General features: G+C 39.7%; 1 protein-coding gene across 1 annotated transcript in view; it reads right to left on the reverse strand.

Moving 5' to 3' along the window:
• The window catches only part of LOC144020129 (coiled-coil domain-containing protein 40-like), a 55,237-nt gene extending 39,510 nt beyond the window's left edge, over positions 1 to 15,727 (reverse strand). The window contains exons 1-12 of the mRNA XM_077523243.1: positions 15,560 to 15,727; positions 14,870 to 15,003; positions 8,755 to 8,839; positions 8,552 to 8,670; positions 8,342 to 8,423; positions 8,075 to 8,208; positions 2,445 to 2,532; positions 1,188 to 1,324; positions 1,004 to 1,091; positions 794 to 912; positions 586 to 669; positions 243 to 462 (exon numbers count right to left, since the gene is read on the reverse strand). Coding sequence (XP_077379369.1) covers positions 243 to 462; positions 586 to 669; positions 794 to 912; positions 1,004 to 1,091; positions 1,188 to 1,324; positions 2,445 to 2,532; positions 8,075 to 8,208; positions 8,342 to 8,423; positions 8,552 to 8,670; positions 8,755 to 8,839; positions 14,870 to 14,998 — 1,285 coding nt within the window. The 5' untranslated portion in view covers positions 14,999 to 15,003; positions 15,560 to 15,727. The remainder of the gene's footprint in view (positions 1 to 242; positions 463 to 585; positions 670 to 793; positions 913 to 1,003; positions 1,092 to 1,187; positions 1,325 to 2,444; positions 2,533 to 8,074; positions 8,209 to 8,341; positions 8,424 to 8,551; positions 8,671 to 8,754; positions 8,840 to 14,869; positions 15,004 to 15,559) is intronic.
• Between the last annotated feature and the right edge of the window lie 3,810 nt (positions 15,728 to 19,537).

Genomic DNA, 19,537 nt, shown 5'->3' on the forward strand with positions numbered 1-19,537 from the left:
TACCTTAGATGCAATATAAAATAGTATGGCTATTCCCTGTGGTTTTCTGTTAATCCCTGTTGATCTGAGCTGTATTTTATTTACTTTTTTTTCTTTTTTTTAAATATAATTTGTTGTTGATTTTTTTTGACTAGCTTTATATATAGTAGATCGGTATTGGCTGCATACTTGTTTATATTTTTATACGACGCCATTTATGTAAACGTAATAAGGAAAGAACAATATGGGTTAAAGTGTCTCACCATTGGCCCTGGTTTTGGTGCACTGAATGGTGATGCTGGAATGGCAAGCCTTAATTGCCTTCAGTTCATCTTGTATCTGTTCATGTTTTTCTTCAGCCACGGTCTTAGTCTTCTGTTGCTCATCTAGTATTGTCTGGAGTCTTTTTAGCCTCTGCTGCTCCATGTACAACTCTAAATATAAATCCTCTGTTTGGGTTGCCTCGGTCTTCTCCAATCCCCTCTGCACAGCAAACACAAATAGCAACAGCATTAGAATTTTGCCTGATTGCGTATGTGAGCAAGTGCAACACAGTTTCTTAGATCTTAAAATGTTAGAAATTGACAAATATTACACATATCTCACCTGTTCTCTTAGTTCCATGGTAAGCCTATCAAGTTCCTTGATGAGTTGAATCTTAAGTGCTTCTTGCTTCTTTGCCACCATAGGCTGTCAGTAGATGAAATAAAAATTAGAGCCCTAAATCCATCTTCACATGCTATTATCTGCATAAATATTAGACAGTCTGTGCTAATGTGTAACAATGTTTTTTTTTAAAGGAAAAGTAACACACATGTTCAGCATCAAGAATAACAAAGTCTTCTTCCTCGTCATCATCTAGAATTGGCTCCCCAACCTCATTTTCCTCGAGTATGTTAGATGATGACAGACCTTCGGAATAGCTGTCGTGCCCTGAAACAATAATAGTGCGGGGTTGAAGATTATTAACTTTCATTTCATTTTGATTAATCTTTATAACCCAGTAATTTTGTTGTAAACAGACTGGAATGAATGTTCACAACAGAGTCTTCTTCAACAACACTGCTATCGAGTTGTGATCCCACATCAACTGGCTCAGATCCAGGCTGATCCTGTGACAACAATGACAGTGCCGTGTTAAAGAAACGAAACAAATAAAACGTCCCAAAAGATATTGTCTAGATATTTTGACAGTACCAAACGTGTACCTGTGGAAAGAGAGACACATTAGCTTCACTGTCATTTGCAGCTTGGTCATTTTTTCTATACTGCTGCTCAGTTTCTTCCTCTTCTGCTCCCATTTCCCCACCATCTTCTTCTTGCTTTTCAGCTTGCTCCACTGGGGCTGATGAAATATTACATTTTAAAAAAACAAGCAGATGACAGTGATTCCATTCTCATATGCAATAGGGTGGATTATTATTATTATGATGATGATGATGATGATGATGATTATTATTACTAACTTGCATTTAAATTAGGGGTGTCAAAATGAGTGCATTAATTTTGAGTTAGAGTTCCCTTATTAACGCCACAAATTTTTTGAATGTGCAATTAATCACCGCCCCTTACTTGGAAAGCCTGTACTGGGGGAACTCCAGTCGCAACGCAGCAAACACGTCCACGTCAAATTTAGTGGTAATAAATGTAATATAATGCATATATTTGTGGAGATTGGGGTCAAGTTGTGTTTTACAATTTTAAAAATAAGCAGAATTTCACAAGTAACTTTATGTTAAATATTAGATAGCTCTTAATATGAAAAGAAACGGAGCTGTCACCGCCGTCTTACAAATGCAATTATTCCATCTAGTGGCAAAAAAATTGCCTCAACATAAATCGATATCACACTAATTTTTTTTCCCAGCAAACTACATTTTTCATTTTAACTTAATTTTATGAAATATGTCATGTATCAATGACTAAAAGATGCAGCCATATTTCTATTAGTTTAACATTTTTCCACTTTTATGTTAACAAGAGTATGAAAACTTAAGACAAAAAATATTGTACATTTTATTGTATATTTAGAACAGATATAAAATTTGTGAATAATCGTGAGTTAACTATTAAAGTCATGCGATTAACTCATTCACTGCCAGCCATTTTAGAAAATTTAAAAATTTTCAATACCCACGCCATATTACGTTCAATAATTATATATAAACCGAATCTACCAAATGACAGAATAGACTCCCTACTTTTTGCCTCGTCCCGTTCTTTTATAATTGACGGTAGAAAAATGGTTGTTGGGAATCAGTAAAGTTGTTTCCAAGTTTGACATTTACAGTGGAACATAATCAGATTCTCCCCCATCTATCCCCGCTCTAAAAAATATAATTTACAAGTATACTTGTCAAAGGCAGTGAATGAGAATTACGATTAAAAATTTTAATCGCCTGACACCTCTCATTTAAATTGTATCAATATCTTAACATAACCCAGTGGTGTTGTAATGAACAGACCAGAGTGAATGTTCACAACGGCGCCTTCATCAGCAACACTGCTATCTGGCTGTGAGGCCACGTCAACTGGCTCAGATTCAGACTGATCCTGTGACAACAATGACAGTGACGGGGTTAAATAAAGACAATCAATCTGATGGTGATTTTGTGTTTGTTTGATTGAAGAAATACATGAATAAAATATCCTAAAACGTATTGTCTAGGTAGTGGTGGAATGTAACAACGTGGTACTGTATGGTCCTGTACTTAAGTAAATTTTACATCTTAAGTACTTGAGTAAATTTCTGAAGGGATACTTTTACTTTCTTTACTATATTTGAGAGCGAGTATCTTTGCTTTTTACTCCACTACTTTTATAATTGTGTTTACATTACACACAAGTTTCCCCACCGTTTTTCTAAATATGTTGGCAGTAAGTCAATGTATGGGTGCAAGATCCACCAACACGAAGCAGGTCAATAGGTGAATTAACCAACCAGAAAATCAAGGGTGATCCTTCATGACATATACCACTAAATGAAGCCTAGTTGAGCGGGCACCTGATGGCGAAATAGGCAAAAACGACGATTATATTTGTTGTGGAAAACGGCAGACCCGACAGAAGCCAGAGAAATGACGAAGAGTCCTCTGACAAAGAGGCTGTTGACCCATGGCTCTACTTGACAAGAGCTACAAGTACCATATTTTTCGGATTATAAATCGCAGTTTTTTTTCATAGTTTGGCCGGGGGTGCGATTTATACTCTGGTGCGATTTATGTGTGAAATTAACACATTATTATATCATTTCACATGTTATTTTCACACTAAACCGCAAGAGGGCGATCTAGGCCTGTGTTGATAAGTTCAACATTGCGCTCCCGAGTTGGGGGAGTTGTTTAAAAGTGACACAGAGGATGAAGATTTCATTGGATTTAGTGATTTGGAGTGAAACTGATAGTTTGGTAAACTTGTTAGCATGTTCTTTATGCTAGAGTTATATGAATAACTTGTAGTGATGGGAACAAAATTCACCCACGGAACGTTGGGACGAAGGGAGCGTTCCGGGTGGGAACGTTTTGTTATGTGGAAAAGGGGAGTTAGCCTGTTAGCTTCTAGCTGAGTGGGGAGTTGCTTTTAAGATCTCAGAAGCTGATGTCAATAAAACGCCAGCCTTTGGGTCCGTGCTTCAACACTCCGCCTCCGACTCCCGTCACTGCTCTCTACAAACTCTTAATATGTTACGTCGCGACTGACATTACCAGGCATGTCAGTCATGTAACGTTAGTATACCGTACACTTATTCAGCCTGTTGTTCTCTCTTTTATTTTCATTTTAAATAGCCTTTCAAGATGACATGTTATGTTTTTGGTGTTGGATTTTACCAAATAAATTTCCCACAAAAATGCGACTTATATTCCAGTGCGATTTATATATGTTTTTTCCTTCCTAATTATGCATTTTTTGGCTGGTTTGATTTATAATCCGGAGCGACGTTTAATCCGAAAAATACGGTATAGGCTATTTCTGTCTGGGAAGCAAAAAGGACTCCTGGCATTTCTAATAGGAGGATCCTGTGTGATGTTTATTTTTCGAGCGTTGCATCATGGGAGACTTGAGTGTCAAGAAACTTGTTTTGCATGGAGTTTGATGGTTTTGTACATTTGGAGGAGGATTAAGAGAAGTAGATGGTTACTTTTGTTGTGCCATCAATTGTACAGCCTGTCGGGGGCGTGATAAAAAGTTTTTTTTTTTTTTATCGCATTCCCACCTAAGGGGGCGCAAAAAGGGAAAGAAATGGCTTCGAGCGGGGAGGGTAAAACTTGACGCTCAAAGCCTGGTTGATGCTGACGGGTTTGTGAGGCTCACTTTATTGTCAGTAAGTATTTGTGACAATATATTTGTTATTTGGAGAGGATTTCAAACAATAATAAATCGAGTTTGTGCATTATAAAATCCGCTGAGTCATATTGTTTTGCAGTCTAATTCAGCCGTTTCAAAGCACGATCGACAACCACCCTTACTTGTTCCTCGTCTTAAAATGGGCTATCCTGGATCGCTAAACCTGAAGGCTAAAGAATCCATGTTACAGGGGACACACACACACATATATATATATATATATATATATATATATATATATATATATATATATATATATATATATATATATATATATATATATATATATATATATAGGGGTGTTAAAAAAAATCGATTCGGCGATATATCGCGATACTACATCGCGCGATTCTCGAATCGATTAAAAAAAAAAACATATATTTTTTTTTTATTTTTTTTTATTTTATTTTTTTTTATTTAATTTTTTTTAAGAGCTCAGAATTGTTCATTCGGTAGTCTTACCGATTCAACGTCTTATCATCATTGCCGTTTTTTTTTTTGTGTGTGTGTGAATCGATTTTTAAACTTCCATTTTTAATGGAAAAATATTCAACAAAACGTCTGACTTCGGGTTAGGATTCACACCTTGAGCATGGAAGAATGTTATATGAACGGAACATTAAGCCTTAATATTTTATTTTAATGCTGTTCAAACATGAAACAGATTACAACCTCTATAAGACTGAAATTTCAGATAAATAAATAATACATTTTCATATAAATCTTACACTCTACAAGCTTACTGATTAGTATTTTCAAAATTTGAATGAAAAAAAATCGCAACAATCGACTTATAAATTCGTATCGGGATTAATCGGTATCGAATCGAATCGTGACCTGTGAATCGTGATATGAATCGAATCGTCAGGTACTAGGCAATTCACACCCCATATATATATATATATATATATATATATATATATATATATATATATATATATATATGTATATATATGTATATATATATATATGTGTATATATATATATACATATATATATATATGTATATATATATATGTATATGCTGTCAAAACGATTAAAATTTGTAATCTGATTAATCACACTTTTTAATTTTGATTAATCATGATTAATCAGCTAATTTACTTGCGTAATATAAAATAAATACAAATTACCGTAATATTTTGACAACGCATTTTATGATATGAATGTCATTTGCAAACATTGATTAAATGCATGTACACAATTGAATGCATGCGTGTATTGCTCAAAATATAACAGCATCATATCAACTGGGTACAATTCAGGAATTATTAATTAATTAAATGCAAATTACTTTTGTTTTATCTAAAGTCCCCGTCGGGTGTTTTTTAAAGCAAATTTTACCACCGAGCAAATCAACTGGAGTCACCCCGCTAATCTTGGAACAACAGGCGACAACAACAACCTGCGCAGCCTTCAGTGTAACCATCCGCGGTTACGTTCAAGGCTCAAGTGCGGTCCAAAAAAAAAAGTGCGATTAATCTGCGTTAATATGTGATTAATGCGACATTTTTCTGTCATTAATTAATCTATTAACACTTTAACTTTGACAGCCCTAATATATATATATATATATATATATATATATATATATATATATATATATATATATATATATATATATATATATATATATATCCATCCATCCATCCATCCATCCATTTTCTTGACCGCTTATTCCTCACAAGGGTCGCGGGGAGTGCTGGCGCCTATCTCAGCTGGCTCTGGGCAGTAGTCGGGGGACACCCTGGACTGGTTGCCAGTCAATCGCAGGGCACACAGAGACGAACAACCATCCACACTCACAAGCACACCTAGGGTAGGGACAATTCGGAGCGCACAATCAACCTGCCATGCATGCCTTTGGAATGTGGGAGGAGACCGGAGTACCCGGAGAAGACCCACGCGGACACGGGGAGAACATGCAAACTCCACCCAGGAAGGCCGAAGCCTGGACTCGAGTCCTAAGAACTGGGAGGCGGACGTGCTAATCACTAGACCACCGTGCCACCCATATACATATACATATATATATATATATATATATATATATATATATATATATATATATATATATATATATATATATATACACACAGGCAGTATCGAGTGGTTAGCACGTCCGCTTCCCAGTTCTGAGGTCTCCGGTTCGAGTCCAGGCTCGGACCTTCCTGGGTGGAGTTTGCATGTTCTCCCCGTGCCCGCGTGGGTCTTCTCCGGGTACTCCGGTCTCCTCCCACATTCCAAAGACATGCATGGCAGGTTAATTGGGCGCTCCGAATTGTCCCTAGGTGTGCTTGTGAGCATGGATGGTTGTTCGTCTCTGTGTGCCCTGCGATTGGCTGGCAACCAGTCCAGGGTGTCCCCCGCCTACTGCCCAGAGCCAGCTGAGATAGGCGCCAGCAGCCCCCGCGACCCTTGTGAGGAATAAGCGGTCAAGAAAATGGATGGATGGATATATATACACATATATATATATATATATATATATATATATACATATATATATATACACACATATATATTTTTTTTCGCACTATGAGGTGCGCCACATTATAAAGGCGCACCTTCAATGAATGACCTATTTTAAAACTTCATATATATATATATATATATATATATATATATATATATATATATATATATATACATAGTGCCTCGTTTTACCTCGTTTTATACTTGAGTGTCCACATATTGTTCATCTTCTCTGAATAAATATTGCATTCTGCATCGGTGTTTCGATTCTTGTGTACACAGTAAGTAGCTATCGTTGTATGTCCTATCCTGACAGCTCCTTTAATAAAGGTGTGCCAATGCTAGTATGCTATGTAACATGGCTATATGTTTATCCCAGATGCCATTGAAATTCTCACACACAGGACAAGTGTCACTGCATTTTTAAATAAATAAAGAATAAGGTGTGGTGCTTATTGATGTAAATGTAATGTGAAAGACTTTCCTTCCCTTCAGTGCCACAAGTTCACACTTCAATGAAGAATAATTACACAGCTTTGCACAGGGCTTTGTATTAAATAAGAGTAAATGTCCCCAAAGCAGATGTGTGGCTAAGAAACAGGTGAGTCTGAGCAAATTTTGTCATCATCCCTCCTCTCATATGGGCGTTCAATAGTTTCAGTTTTGTCACCAATACATTGAGCTTCTCCGTAAACCTCCTCCGCCCTTCGGCCGTTAAAGTGCTTAAATAGCGACGATTTCGCCGACTAACTTTCTTTGTGTATGCTGTGTCTATACAGCCAGCCATCTTTCCTGCCACTCAGCCATCGCGCATGCGCTAAAAAAATGTCAACAACGGATCCTCCTATTCCTGCCAAAAACTGAAGTGTTTGCATTCAAAAACTCACCATCAAATCTCCAAAAATGTACAAGTAAGCATTTATTTTCCACTTTTTAACACTCCCATCTTGTTTACTGTGCTTAGTTCTAAATTAATAAATTAGTGCAGTCCTTTTATGCTAGTTATTTATATGGATATTTTGTAGTTATATTATTTAATCATATTTAATTGATATTTACGTAAACAAGTCTGATGGGATTGGGATCAAATACTTTGACTTTAAGTGCATTTGAAGTTGAGTACTTTTACTTAAATAGATTTTTTTTCCCACTAAGTAATTTTTTTGCACCCATATCTGTACTTTTACTTAAGTTTAAAAAAAAAAAAAAAAAAAAAAAAAGTGAGTACTTCATTCCACCACTTTTTCGAGAGATTTTGACAGTACCAAACTTGTACCTGTGGAAAGGGAGACACACTTGGTTCACCATCATTTGCAGCTTGGTCATTTCCATTCTGCTGCTCGGTTTCTTCCTCTTCTGCCCCCATTCCCCCGTCATCTACTACCTTGTCTTCAGCTGTCTCCATTGGCACTGATGAAATAGTACATTTTTAAAACAAGAAGAACATGTTGATTCCATTCTCATATACAATTGGTTGCATTATTCTTGCATTTTTTTCTTTATTCTATATCTTTATAACCTAGTCGTTTTGTAATAAACAGACCAGACTGAATGTTCACAAGTGAGTCTTCAGCAACACTATCTGGCTGTGAGCCTTCATCAACTGGCTCAGATCCGGGCTGATCCTGTGACAACAAGACAGTGACAGGTTAAAGACAATGTCCTGATGGTGGGTTTGTATTTATTACAGTATTTGGTTAAAGAAATAAATGAATAAGATAATGTACATATTTTGACAGAACCAAACGTGTACCTGTGGCAAGGGAGACACATTTCCAGCTTGGTCATTTCCATCCTGTTGCTCGGTTTCGTCCTCTTCTGCCACCATTCCTCCACCATCTTCTCCTTGGTCTTCAGCTATCTCCAATGGTACTGATAAATTAGTAAGTTTTTAACTTAAGCATTTAACTTTTATCAATAACTCTTTGTAACCCAATAATTTTGTAATAAGCAGACCAGACTGTATGTTCTCAACAGGGTCTTCTTCAGCACCACTCTCTGGCTGTGAGCCCACATCAACTGGCTCAGATTCAGGCTGATCCTGTGACAACAATGACAGTGACAAGTTTAAGACAAAGCACATCATCTAATTTGGTAACAGAAAGTCGGCTGCGCTCAACAGTCTGTAAAACGGGAGCCTCTCAGTTTTTGTGCCGGGGCAAGTGTTAGTCTAGTGTTAGGCTTGTGAATTTGGTATACTACTCCTAGCAAAAAGTATGGAATCACCAGTCTTGGACGAGCACTCACTCAGACGTTTTATTCTGTAGATCAAACTCAGAAAAAATCATGAAACAGCCGTAAGGTCATTCAAAAGTGCAACATCTTGGCTTTCAGAAACACTAAAAGAAATGAAGAAAAAAGCATTGTGCTGGTCAGTAAATGTTAATTTTATAGATCAAGCGCAGGGGAATAAATATGGAATCATTCCATTATGAGGAAAAAAATATGGAATCACTCCATTTTGAGCAGAAAATAAGGACACACCCAGTCAATTTCCTTTCCTTAATTGGGCACCTGCCTCAAATTACATCTGCTCATTAGGCAGCAGTTAAAAACAGTGCAGTTATCACACCTTGGAGGGCTGCTGGACCAAGTGGATTGGCAAGAATCATGGCTCCAACAAGGGAGATGTCTTTTGAGACCAAAGACAGGATTATCAAGCTTAGAAGGTAACATACACATATGGTTGCCAAAGATGTGGGCTGTTCACAGTCAGCTGTATCAAAGATCTGGACCAAGCACAAACAGCATGGGAAGGTTGTTAAAGTCAAGCGTAATGGTAGACCAAGGAAGACATCTAAGCATCAAGACAAACAACTAAAGGCCATATGTCTTGAAAACAGAAAATGCACAACAAGACAAATGAAGAAAAAATAGGAGGAAGCTGGAGTCAATGTATGTGACAGAACTGTGCAAAATCGCTTGAAGGAAATGGGATTTGCATACAGGAAAAAGGAAAGGAAAATTGACGCTCATTGACGCTTAAACAAAAAAGAACAAGACTGCAGTGGGATAAGGAGAGGCAATCATGGACTGTGGATGACTGGATGAAGGTTATCCAGTGATGAGTCACCAATCTGAATTGGACAAGGTGATGACGCTGGAACGTTTGTTTGGTGCTGTTCCAATGAGATTTACAAAGAGGACTGCCTAAAAAAAACATAAAAATTCCCACAGTCCTTGATGATATGGGGCTGCATGTCAGTCAGGCAAAAGGCACTGGGGAGATGGCTGTGGTTAAATCTTCAATAAATGCACAGGTTTACATTGACATTTTGGACAGCTTTCTTATCCCTTCAATTGAAAAAAATGGGGATGATGAAATCATTTTCCAAGATGACAATGCATCATGCCACAGAGCAAAAACAAAGCATTCCTTGGAGAAAGACGCATCCAGTCAATGTGATGGCCTGCAAATAGCCCAGATCTCAACCCAATTAAAAACCTGTGGTGGAAATTGAAAAAAATGGTCCACAGGCTCCGACCTGCAAAGATGATCTGGTAACTGCAATCAAAGAGAGTTGGCACCAGATTGATGAAGAATATTGTTTGTCACTCATCAAGTCCATGCCTCAGAGACTGCAAGCTGTCATAAAAGCTAGAGGTGGTGCAACTAAATACTAGTGATGTGTTTTGATTCTTTTTTAATTTGTTTTTCATGACTCCATATTTTTTTCCTCAGAATGGAGTGATTCAATATTTATTTCCCTGCACTTGCTCTATAAAAGTAATATTTACTGACCAGCACAATGTTTTTTTTTCTTCATTTCTTTTAGTGTTTCTGAAAGCCAAGATGTTGCACTTTGGAATGACCTTACGACTGTTTCATGCTTTTTATCTGAGTTTGATCTACAGAATAAAATGTCTGAGTGAGTGCTCGTCCAAGACTGGTGATTCCATACTTTTTGCTATGTACATAGTACGCCTCCCTGGTCATTCCAGCATCCCTAACTGCCACGGCCATCAGTACATTGCCAAATTGGTCACAAAAAGTAGACTGATGTTACTTTCGAGGAAGGTGGGAAGTTGGACTTTTCTGACTTCATACCAGGAAGTATGCACAGGAACGCCCCTTAGAACTTCGAAATCTGAGTCGTGAAGTTGGGGGGGAAAAAAAAGGACACCACCTCAGGACTCAACAATGGCAAACCCCGGAGGGACACCCTGAACTGGTTGCCAGCCAAACGCAGGGCACACAGAGACGAACAACCATCCTCTTACACAAGCACACCTAGGGACAATTCGGAGCACCCAATTAACCTGCCATACATGTATGTGGAATGTGGGAGGAGACCGGAGTACGGAGAAGACCGACGCGGGCACGGGGAGAACATGCAAACTCCACCCAGGAAGGCCAGAGCCTGGACTCAAATCCGAGTCCTCAGAACTGGGAGGCGGACATGCTAACCAGTCAACCACCGTGCTATAACATTAAGATATTGATTTGAGCTCTGAACTGGGACACTGATTTACCATCTTTCCTCGAAAGGAATTAAGTCAGAAAAGTCCAACTGCCTACTTTTCTCGAATGCAGCAGAAATTAGACTGCCTAAAAGGAAGTCTATTTTGCAGCACAGGTGATCTAACGCGATTTTGGTGCATTTGAAAGAGGCACAGGCAGCCATATTGGTGCGCTGTGGACATGTGTGGCGTGATGTTATCGTATTTCATTCGTAAATTTGACAGCTGCGTGGGACAAACCCACTGAATCATTTAACAAATCAATTCATTGGACAGATTATTATCATCATCATCCTTAATATATTTGTAATGCATCACCCCTGACAGCGCGGTACAATGAGTGGTGTGGGTCGTGAGGAGTACGTCAGGGAGGGGTCCCACACAAGTTGTAGGTGCAAGGTGGTTTCAAATTGCCCAGATCACATCCGCACAGGGAGATATTGAAGTTTATCTGCCAAGGTCATGCACAGACCTGAGCAAGTCTATCTCTGTTCCTGCAATGTCAAGCCCAGCGTACTCAGGTTTACTGACTTCTGAGCACATCTCCCTCTGCAACTGATTTGATGCCGCTGCAATTGCCCGGGAAAACACCCTGCTCCGTCCCACAAACGTGCACAACAGCGCAAACGCCCATTACGCCCAGTTCTACCAGCGCAAAGTCTACGTAAATAACAAAAGAAAGAAAATGCCACCCATGTGTACATCTATGCTGCATTCGAGGAAGGTGGGAAGTCAAATTTATCCCACTTGGATTATCCAAGTTTTGGCTTCAAAGCGTTCGAGGCAAATGTAAACATCAAAGATGGCTGATTATGATTGTTTGGTTTCTGGTTAACGCAGTAAGTCCAAATCACGTTGTGTTACGTGAACCTATTTCAACTAACTAAATTAAAGTAATAATATGCATCCATCCATCAATCCATCCATCCATTTTCTTAACTGCTTACACAAGGGTCACAGGGGTGCTGGAGCCTATCCCCTTCGGCTTTGGGCAGCAGGCGGGGTACACCATGGGCTGGTTGCCAGCCAATCGCAGGGCACACAGAGACAAACAAGCATCCACACTCACAAACACACCTAGGGGCAATTCAGAGCCCAATTAACCTGCCATGCATGTTTTTGGAATGTGGGGAGAGATCGGAGTACCCAGAGAAGACCCACGCAGGCACGGGGAGAACATGCAAACTCCACCCAGGAAGGCCGGAGCCTGGACTTGATCTTGCGCCCTCAGTACTTGTGTCCCAAGTTCATGTGAAATTAAATCAAGCAACTGAAGTTGCGTCACCAAAAAAGTCAGTCAAGTCATTACTTGCTCAAGCAAGTTGTCTCAGTGCAACATATTATATATAGTGTCGAGCATATGGCTTTTTTTTGGTCACTGATCAAGACAAAAGTACATTTATCGCTCTCTGAGCATTAACTGAGCACAAAAGGAACATATAGCTTACAGATTTTTAAAATTCAACAACTTAAGAGTATGGAATACATGCACAGTATTTAGAAAAATGCATGCACTTTTAACATTTGCATTAATGTTTACAGCTCCTCTGCTGCTGTAATGATAAACATTGACATGTTATGCATAATTATTCTCTTAAATAAGAGTGAAGTTAAATGTTATAATGCACATAGACTGAAGTATTTGTTTTAAGATAGCTATTTCCTTTTTTTTTTTTCTGAGCTCAGAATTGTTCATTCGATAGTCTTACCAATTCAACATCTTATCATCATTGCTCTCTTCTCTCTTCTTTCTTTTTTTTTTAACATGTGCGTGTATGCGCGTATGCGCGTGCGTGCGTGTGAGTGCAAATACGTGTAAATTTATACTCGTTAATTCACCTAAAACCTAATAAAAGTCCCATTACTCTTCACCTTAACCGGATACTTCAGAGTCTCGCCAGAGTCGGGAGGTTCAGACGGTCAGGAAACCAGAGAAAAAGTCAGAAAAGATAAAAAGAAAAGAAAGATAAATCAAAGAAAAATCCAGCACCGACCAAAAACTTCCTGCCTTCCACATGGTTACAAAATCAGAGTCTTACGCTAACCCCAGAAACCTCTAAATTCCAACAAATTAAAGAGATCTCAAGAGACCAGAGGAAAAACTAAAGAGAGGAAGGCGGGAAGGATAGATGAGGCAGAGTGAGATCCACAGAAACCAGCACATCCAGTCTATCAATGTGAAATCCAGCACCAACCAAACACCTCCTGCCATCCGCATGGTTACAAAACCAGAGTCTTACGCTAACCCCAGAAACATTTAAATTCCAACAATTTAAGGAGATCTCAAGAGACCAGAAGAAAAACTAAAGAGAGGAAGGAGGGAAGGATAGATAAAGCAAAGTGAGATCCACAGACACCAAAACCCACTGATTCAACGAGCAGTGGGAGGGAGAGGCGAATTCTGTTTGAATTTCAGTAGATGCTGGTGTGATGGATCTGGCATGCATAATGACCGCCACCAAAGAAAGGAGCCGTCAACCGCGGCCCAGCAAAGCGAGCACCGCCCCCCCGGAATCCTCCGAGCTGCGGCAGCACCAAGGCCGCCCCCCCCCCCCCCCCCCCCCCGCCACCACCCGGGCGGATACCGGTCGGCGAGCCAACCCAGATGCCCGGCGCACCCCCGCTCCCACCCCGGCCCGCACCCCCGAGCCCAACGCCGCAGAACGAGGCCCGCCCGGCAGGCCCCACCGCCGAGTAGGGCCCTACTCACCCCCCTTCCTCCTTCTCCCCAGACTGTGCCACACAGCAACTGTGTTTAGAGTAAGAGTAGTGCTGTCAAACGATTAAATTTTTTAATCTGATTAATCACACTTTTTAATTTTGATTAATCACGATTAATCAGCAAAATTACTTGCGTATTCGCGTAATATAAAACAAATACAAAATACCGTAATATTTTGACATGAACGCATTTTATTATCTGAATGTCATTTGCAAACATTGATTAAATGCATGTACGCAATTACATGCATATGCGTGTATTGCTCAAAACGTAACAGCATCATATCATTTGGTTGCAATTCAGCAATTATTAATGAATTAAACGGAAATTACTTTTGTTTTATCTAAAGTCCCGTCGAGGTGTTTTTTAAAGCGAAATTTACCACCGAGCACACCAACTGGAGTCACCCCGCCCATTTTGGAACAACAGGCGTAGGAAATGCCGTGCATTGACCTAATCACTGACCTGCACAGCCTTCAATGTAACCATCCGCGGTTACGTTCAAGGCTCAAGCGCGGTAAAAAAAAAAAAAAAAGTGTGATGAATCTGCGTTAATACGTGATTAATGCGACATTTTTCTGTGATTAATTAATCTATTAACGCTTTAACTTTGACAGCCCTAGTTTAGAGACACTCTAAAACGGTTCCCAGTCAAAGAGCGCGTTTCATATGTTCCGTTCAGCCCAAATAGGAACCGAACCGAACCCTTCCGAAAATGGGTTGGACGTATGGGACAACTCCCAACATTTCTGATTATCAGTCCGCCCCTGCTTGCGCTGGTAACAAAAATAAAGCCACCTGACTCTGATGGTGATTTTGTGTTCATAATTTGGTTTAAGAATGAATAAAATATCCTAAAATATATTTTTGACAACATGTATAGCCTACCTCTGGAAAGGGAGCCACATTTTCTTCACCATCATTTGCGGCTTGTTCATTTCCAACCTGCTGCTCGGTTTCGTCCTCTTCTGCCTCCATTGCACCCCCATCTTCTCCCTGGTCTTCAGCTCTTTCCATTGGGGCTAATAAACGTACATTTTCAAAACAATCAGATCTGACGTTGTGATTCCATTCTCATTTAAAGTTGGTTGGATTAATATTTACACCAACGTGTCAGAAAATCAATGTAGCCCATCCCACATCACATGGCTGTAATTCCCAAATGTAAAAGTGAGGTTTATTTGCAATCCATTATTGAACCCAAATCCAAATCCATTTTCTAACTTGCTTGTCTACATCAGGGTTGGGAGAGAGCTGGGGCCTATCCATGTAAAAAAATAGTGCACAAAAAGTTGCTCTTGCTATTCTACTGTACTGTATGAGATACATATTGTACTGTATATCCATCCATTCATTTTCTGAGCCTTGTTCAAACAGTTTTAAGTATTTTTTTTAATTTTTTGTTTACTGCCTTTACTGTTTTTTTGTATTGTGTTGTTAATCAACAGCATGTGTAGCTGCAAGATGCGTTTCTCGAACATGAGTTGTTAATATTATTATTATTATAATAATAATAATTATTATTATTATTTTACTTTAATTTAAGATAACGTAAAATCGGAATATTTCTATGCTTACCGATGTATTTTTTGATGGTTCAATTCAAATGTTCAAATTTCTATACCGTGTCAAACTGTGACCGAGCACGCCAATAATGCACAATGGCACACATTAAAGAGACATCATAAAGAGAGGAACCAATGATTGTCTTTGAACGAAAATCATTTTTCTCGTCTGATTGTGACTGCTGCACGTTTGAAGTACGTGTCACTATCAATAGTTAACACGCAGCTGAGCCATTGACGGACGTTCAACACAATCAATCACAAACAAGGTAACACAACTTGTCAAGTCGCCTAATGCAAACCTGTATTCACGCGGACGTGGTTGTGATATTTTGCAACTGTGTCTCGCTAACTTAATCTGTTCATCGATAGGCGTTATTCATTCTAGACAATTTCCAGTCATTGAAATATGACGCCTTTGTATCGCGTCAATCGATCAAATATTAATGAAAAGGATGGAAACGAATGCATATTGCAAACTATTACAACCGATTTTACGTCCCGTCACATTTTGTTGTCGGTCACGTCCAATAAATAGCCTGTCAATTAACCCACACAAGTTCAGACCATTTACAAGTCCCCTGTTTTACCAATCCATTACAGTACAAGGCAGATGTTAGCTAGGCTAGCCGTTAAGTTTAGCTAAATTACTGAAAGCCCCAACAAACATTTACTGCATATCTCATCCCACAGGGGACCTCAGCCACAAATGCCCCATTTATTGTTTTCTATTAATACTGTAAATTGCAGGACACATTTGAATATTCCCTCCCTGAATGATTAAATGAAAAATTAGTATTTTAGTTCTGCGTGATTTGAATTTAAATCATGTTGGCTGTATAAAAAATAAAGCACCAAAAAGTAGTACCTTATTGTATGTCACAATATTTTAGCTAAATGGCATGTAATGACATTCAAATGCCACATCGGGGCAGCAAAGGGACGTGACTGTGTGAAGGAGGTAGAGCTTGAGTCACAACAACGGCATTGTTCACTTTGGGAAAAGTAGGCAGCGATGGCGCTTGTTTTGTTCTCTTTCTCGCATCATCTGCAGCAGAAAACAGGGCAGCCGATGCTCCCCACACATCTACATCAGACATGTCATTTACGGCAATAATTTATTGCAATTGTTGACTTCAATTCAGGCCTGCATTCAAATACTGCCCTCCCATTTTTTTATTATTATAAATTTTTTGGGGGGCAATGAAAGTTGCAAATACCTGTACTGGATACCAGGCATGTATGTTCCACATCCAACCGCTGTACATTATGACAAAATGAATAAACACGTCATTTCAAATAAGAAATATGTATGTTCTTTTAATTGAATTATATGTAGAGGGGCCCTGCAAAGTCAGTAGGTCCCCTCTGCGTCACGGGTGTGCCATCCGTACAGCCGCTTGTCCAAGCCACTATATGTGTTTGTTACACATTTATTTATCCATGTTTTTGGAGGGCACAAATTTAGTAACTCCCATGCACTTCAAAGGAACTGTCAACTGTTCTCTTGTGGGAAATAAATTTGCTGTTTATGCATATTTGAGATTGGAGTTACACGTGTGACTTAAGGGTTGAAATCTTTCATGGCTGGAAACAGTAATCATACATTCATACAAGTACAGTAAGACAGAGTATTTTTTTTTCTTTTTCTTTTTTTTGTTCATTCGGTAGTCTTACCGATTCAACGTCTTATCATCATTGCGCTCTTTTTTTTTTTTTTTTTTTTTACGTGTGCGTTTGCGTGCATGCGTGTGCGTGTGCGTGCAAATACGTGTAAATTTATACTCATTAATTCACCTAAAACCTCATAAAAATCCCATTACCCTTCACCTTAACCGGGTACTTCAGAGTCTCGCCAGAGTCGTGAGGTTCAAACGATCAGGAAACCAGAGAAAAGGTCAGAAAAGATAAAAAGAAAAGAAAGATAAATCAAAGTGAAATCCAGCACCAACCAAACACTTCCTGCCTTCCCCATGGTTACAAAATCAAAGTCTTACGCCAACCCCAGAAGCCTCTAAATTCCAACGAATTAAAGAGATCTCAAGAGATCAGAAAAAAAACTAAAAGAGAGAAAGGAGGGAAGGATCGATGAGGCAGAGTGAGATCCACAGAAACCAGTACATCCAGTCCATCAAAGTGAAATCCAGCACCAACCAAACACCTCCTGCGTGGTTAAAAACCAGTCTTATGCCAACCCTAGAAACCTCTAAATTCCAACAAATTAAGAGATCTCAAGTGATCAGAGGAAAAACTAAAGAGAGGAAGGAGGGAAGGATATATAAAGCAAAGTGAGATCCACAGACACCAGCACCCACTGATTCAACAAGCAGTGGGAGGGAGAGGCGAATTCTGTTTGAATTTCAGTAGATGCTGGTGTGATGGATCTGGCATGTATAAGGACCGCCACCAAAGAAAGGAGCCGTCAACCGCCCAGCAAAGCGAGCACCGCCCACCCCCCGGAATCCCCCGAGCCGCGGCAGCACCAAGGCCAACCCACGCCACCCGAGTGGACACCGGTCGGCGAGCCAACCCAGACGCCCGGAACACCCCCGCCCCCACCCCGGCCCACACTCCCGAGCCCAACGCCGCAGAACGAGGCCCGGCGGGCCCCACAGCGCCACGACTGCTGAGAATTCTTCTCCGGTTAGTTAGACTGATGAAGCGGAACAACGATTTACAATGAAATGGAACAGTGATTTTTATTTTTATTGTCCATCATGGTGTAAATCTTTCATTAATTCAGAGAAAACACAGAAAATAAATATTCTTATCTTTCTTCTTATTCATCATCAGTGCGTGTCGTTCTCTGGGAAAGTATACCTGCAACTGAAATATCTTGTCCTTTTGCAAAGCAGTTAACCTTCTGAGGACCCTGCATGGTATGTAAACATGTGCTGGGAGTGGCTGCAAATCCACGTGTACGTGCATTTTCGGAGCTTGAGCTTGACAGGAGCGGCATGGGTTCATGCCCTCATGCGAGATCTGCTTCAGCATAGCATCAACAACACAAATCAGAGTGCGGAGTTTGTTTAAACCTGAAAAACATGCCTTTTGACTCATGCCAAATACTTGTGTGCAATTTTTTATCTTGTAACAACACTAACTGTAAACGTTTCTGATGTTAAATGAAGCTCAATATAACATCTTTTTGTCATTTTGATCACTTACACAACTTAAATTGAATTGGTGAAAGTCAAATATTGTATCGAGATGTTGACACTGTGCAGACTGGACAAGAGCAACTTGCTCACCCGACATTTGAGCCTGCCCTATTAGTTGTTTATCACTCAAATCCAAGTTATGACTCACACTAGCACTTTCATATTTCTGTTAATCAAGATCACCAACATCCTCATTGGCCAAAATGACCGCCAGGCTGATTGAGTGTGCCGAAAGGCTTCCTGCTCAGGCGTCTGACAGGATGCGTCCTGAACAACTTCCTGATGAGGTGTCCCACCAGGAGGAGGCTTGCACTCGTGATGCATTCATGATGACCCAGATCTCTTGGTTGGCCAAGAATGCTTCAGGATCCCCTGGAAGAATGGACGAAGTGGCTGGGGAGAAGGGAATCTGGGATTCCCAGATGAAGCTTCTGCCCCCATGACCCGACCACGGGTAAATTGTTGAAAGTAATTGACACCTTAAAAAAAAAATTGTAATTGCTGATAGGTGCCAGAAGATGGTGTCAAAGCTATATTTTTCTCACATTGATGAAGTTTCACACAATTAATTGGCACCAAGATGCCAAAGGAGAAAGCCACAGTCACCTAACACTTTTATTGCTTCAGCACGAGCACAAAAGTGTGTGTGAAATTTTCAGCCAATAACTGAGGATAGGTTTAGAAAAATAATAATAATTTGTGAATAACGAACCATAAAAATGAGGCATTTCTAAAGCACAGCCTATACGGTGTGATCAAGGCCACTGTCGTATGATAATTGGATGAAAGTCTGCCATTTTAGCCCCATCTGCCATTTTGGTTCCTCTTCC

Source organism: Festucalex cinctus, chromosome 6 (genome assembly GCF_051991245.1).
Source record: "Festucalex cinctus isolate MCC-2025b chromosome 6, RoL_Fcin_1.0, whole genome shotgun sequence".
Classification (NCBI taxonomy): Eukaryota; Metazoa; Chordata; class Actinopteri; order Syngnathiformes; family Syngnathidae; genus Festucalex; species Festucalex cinctus.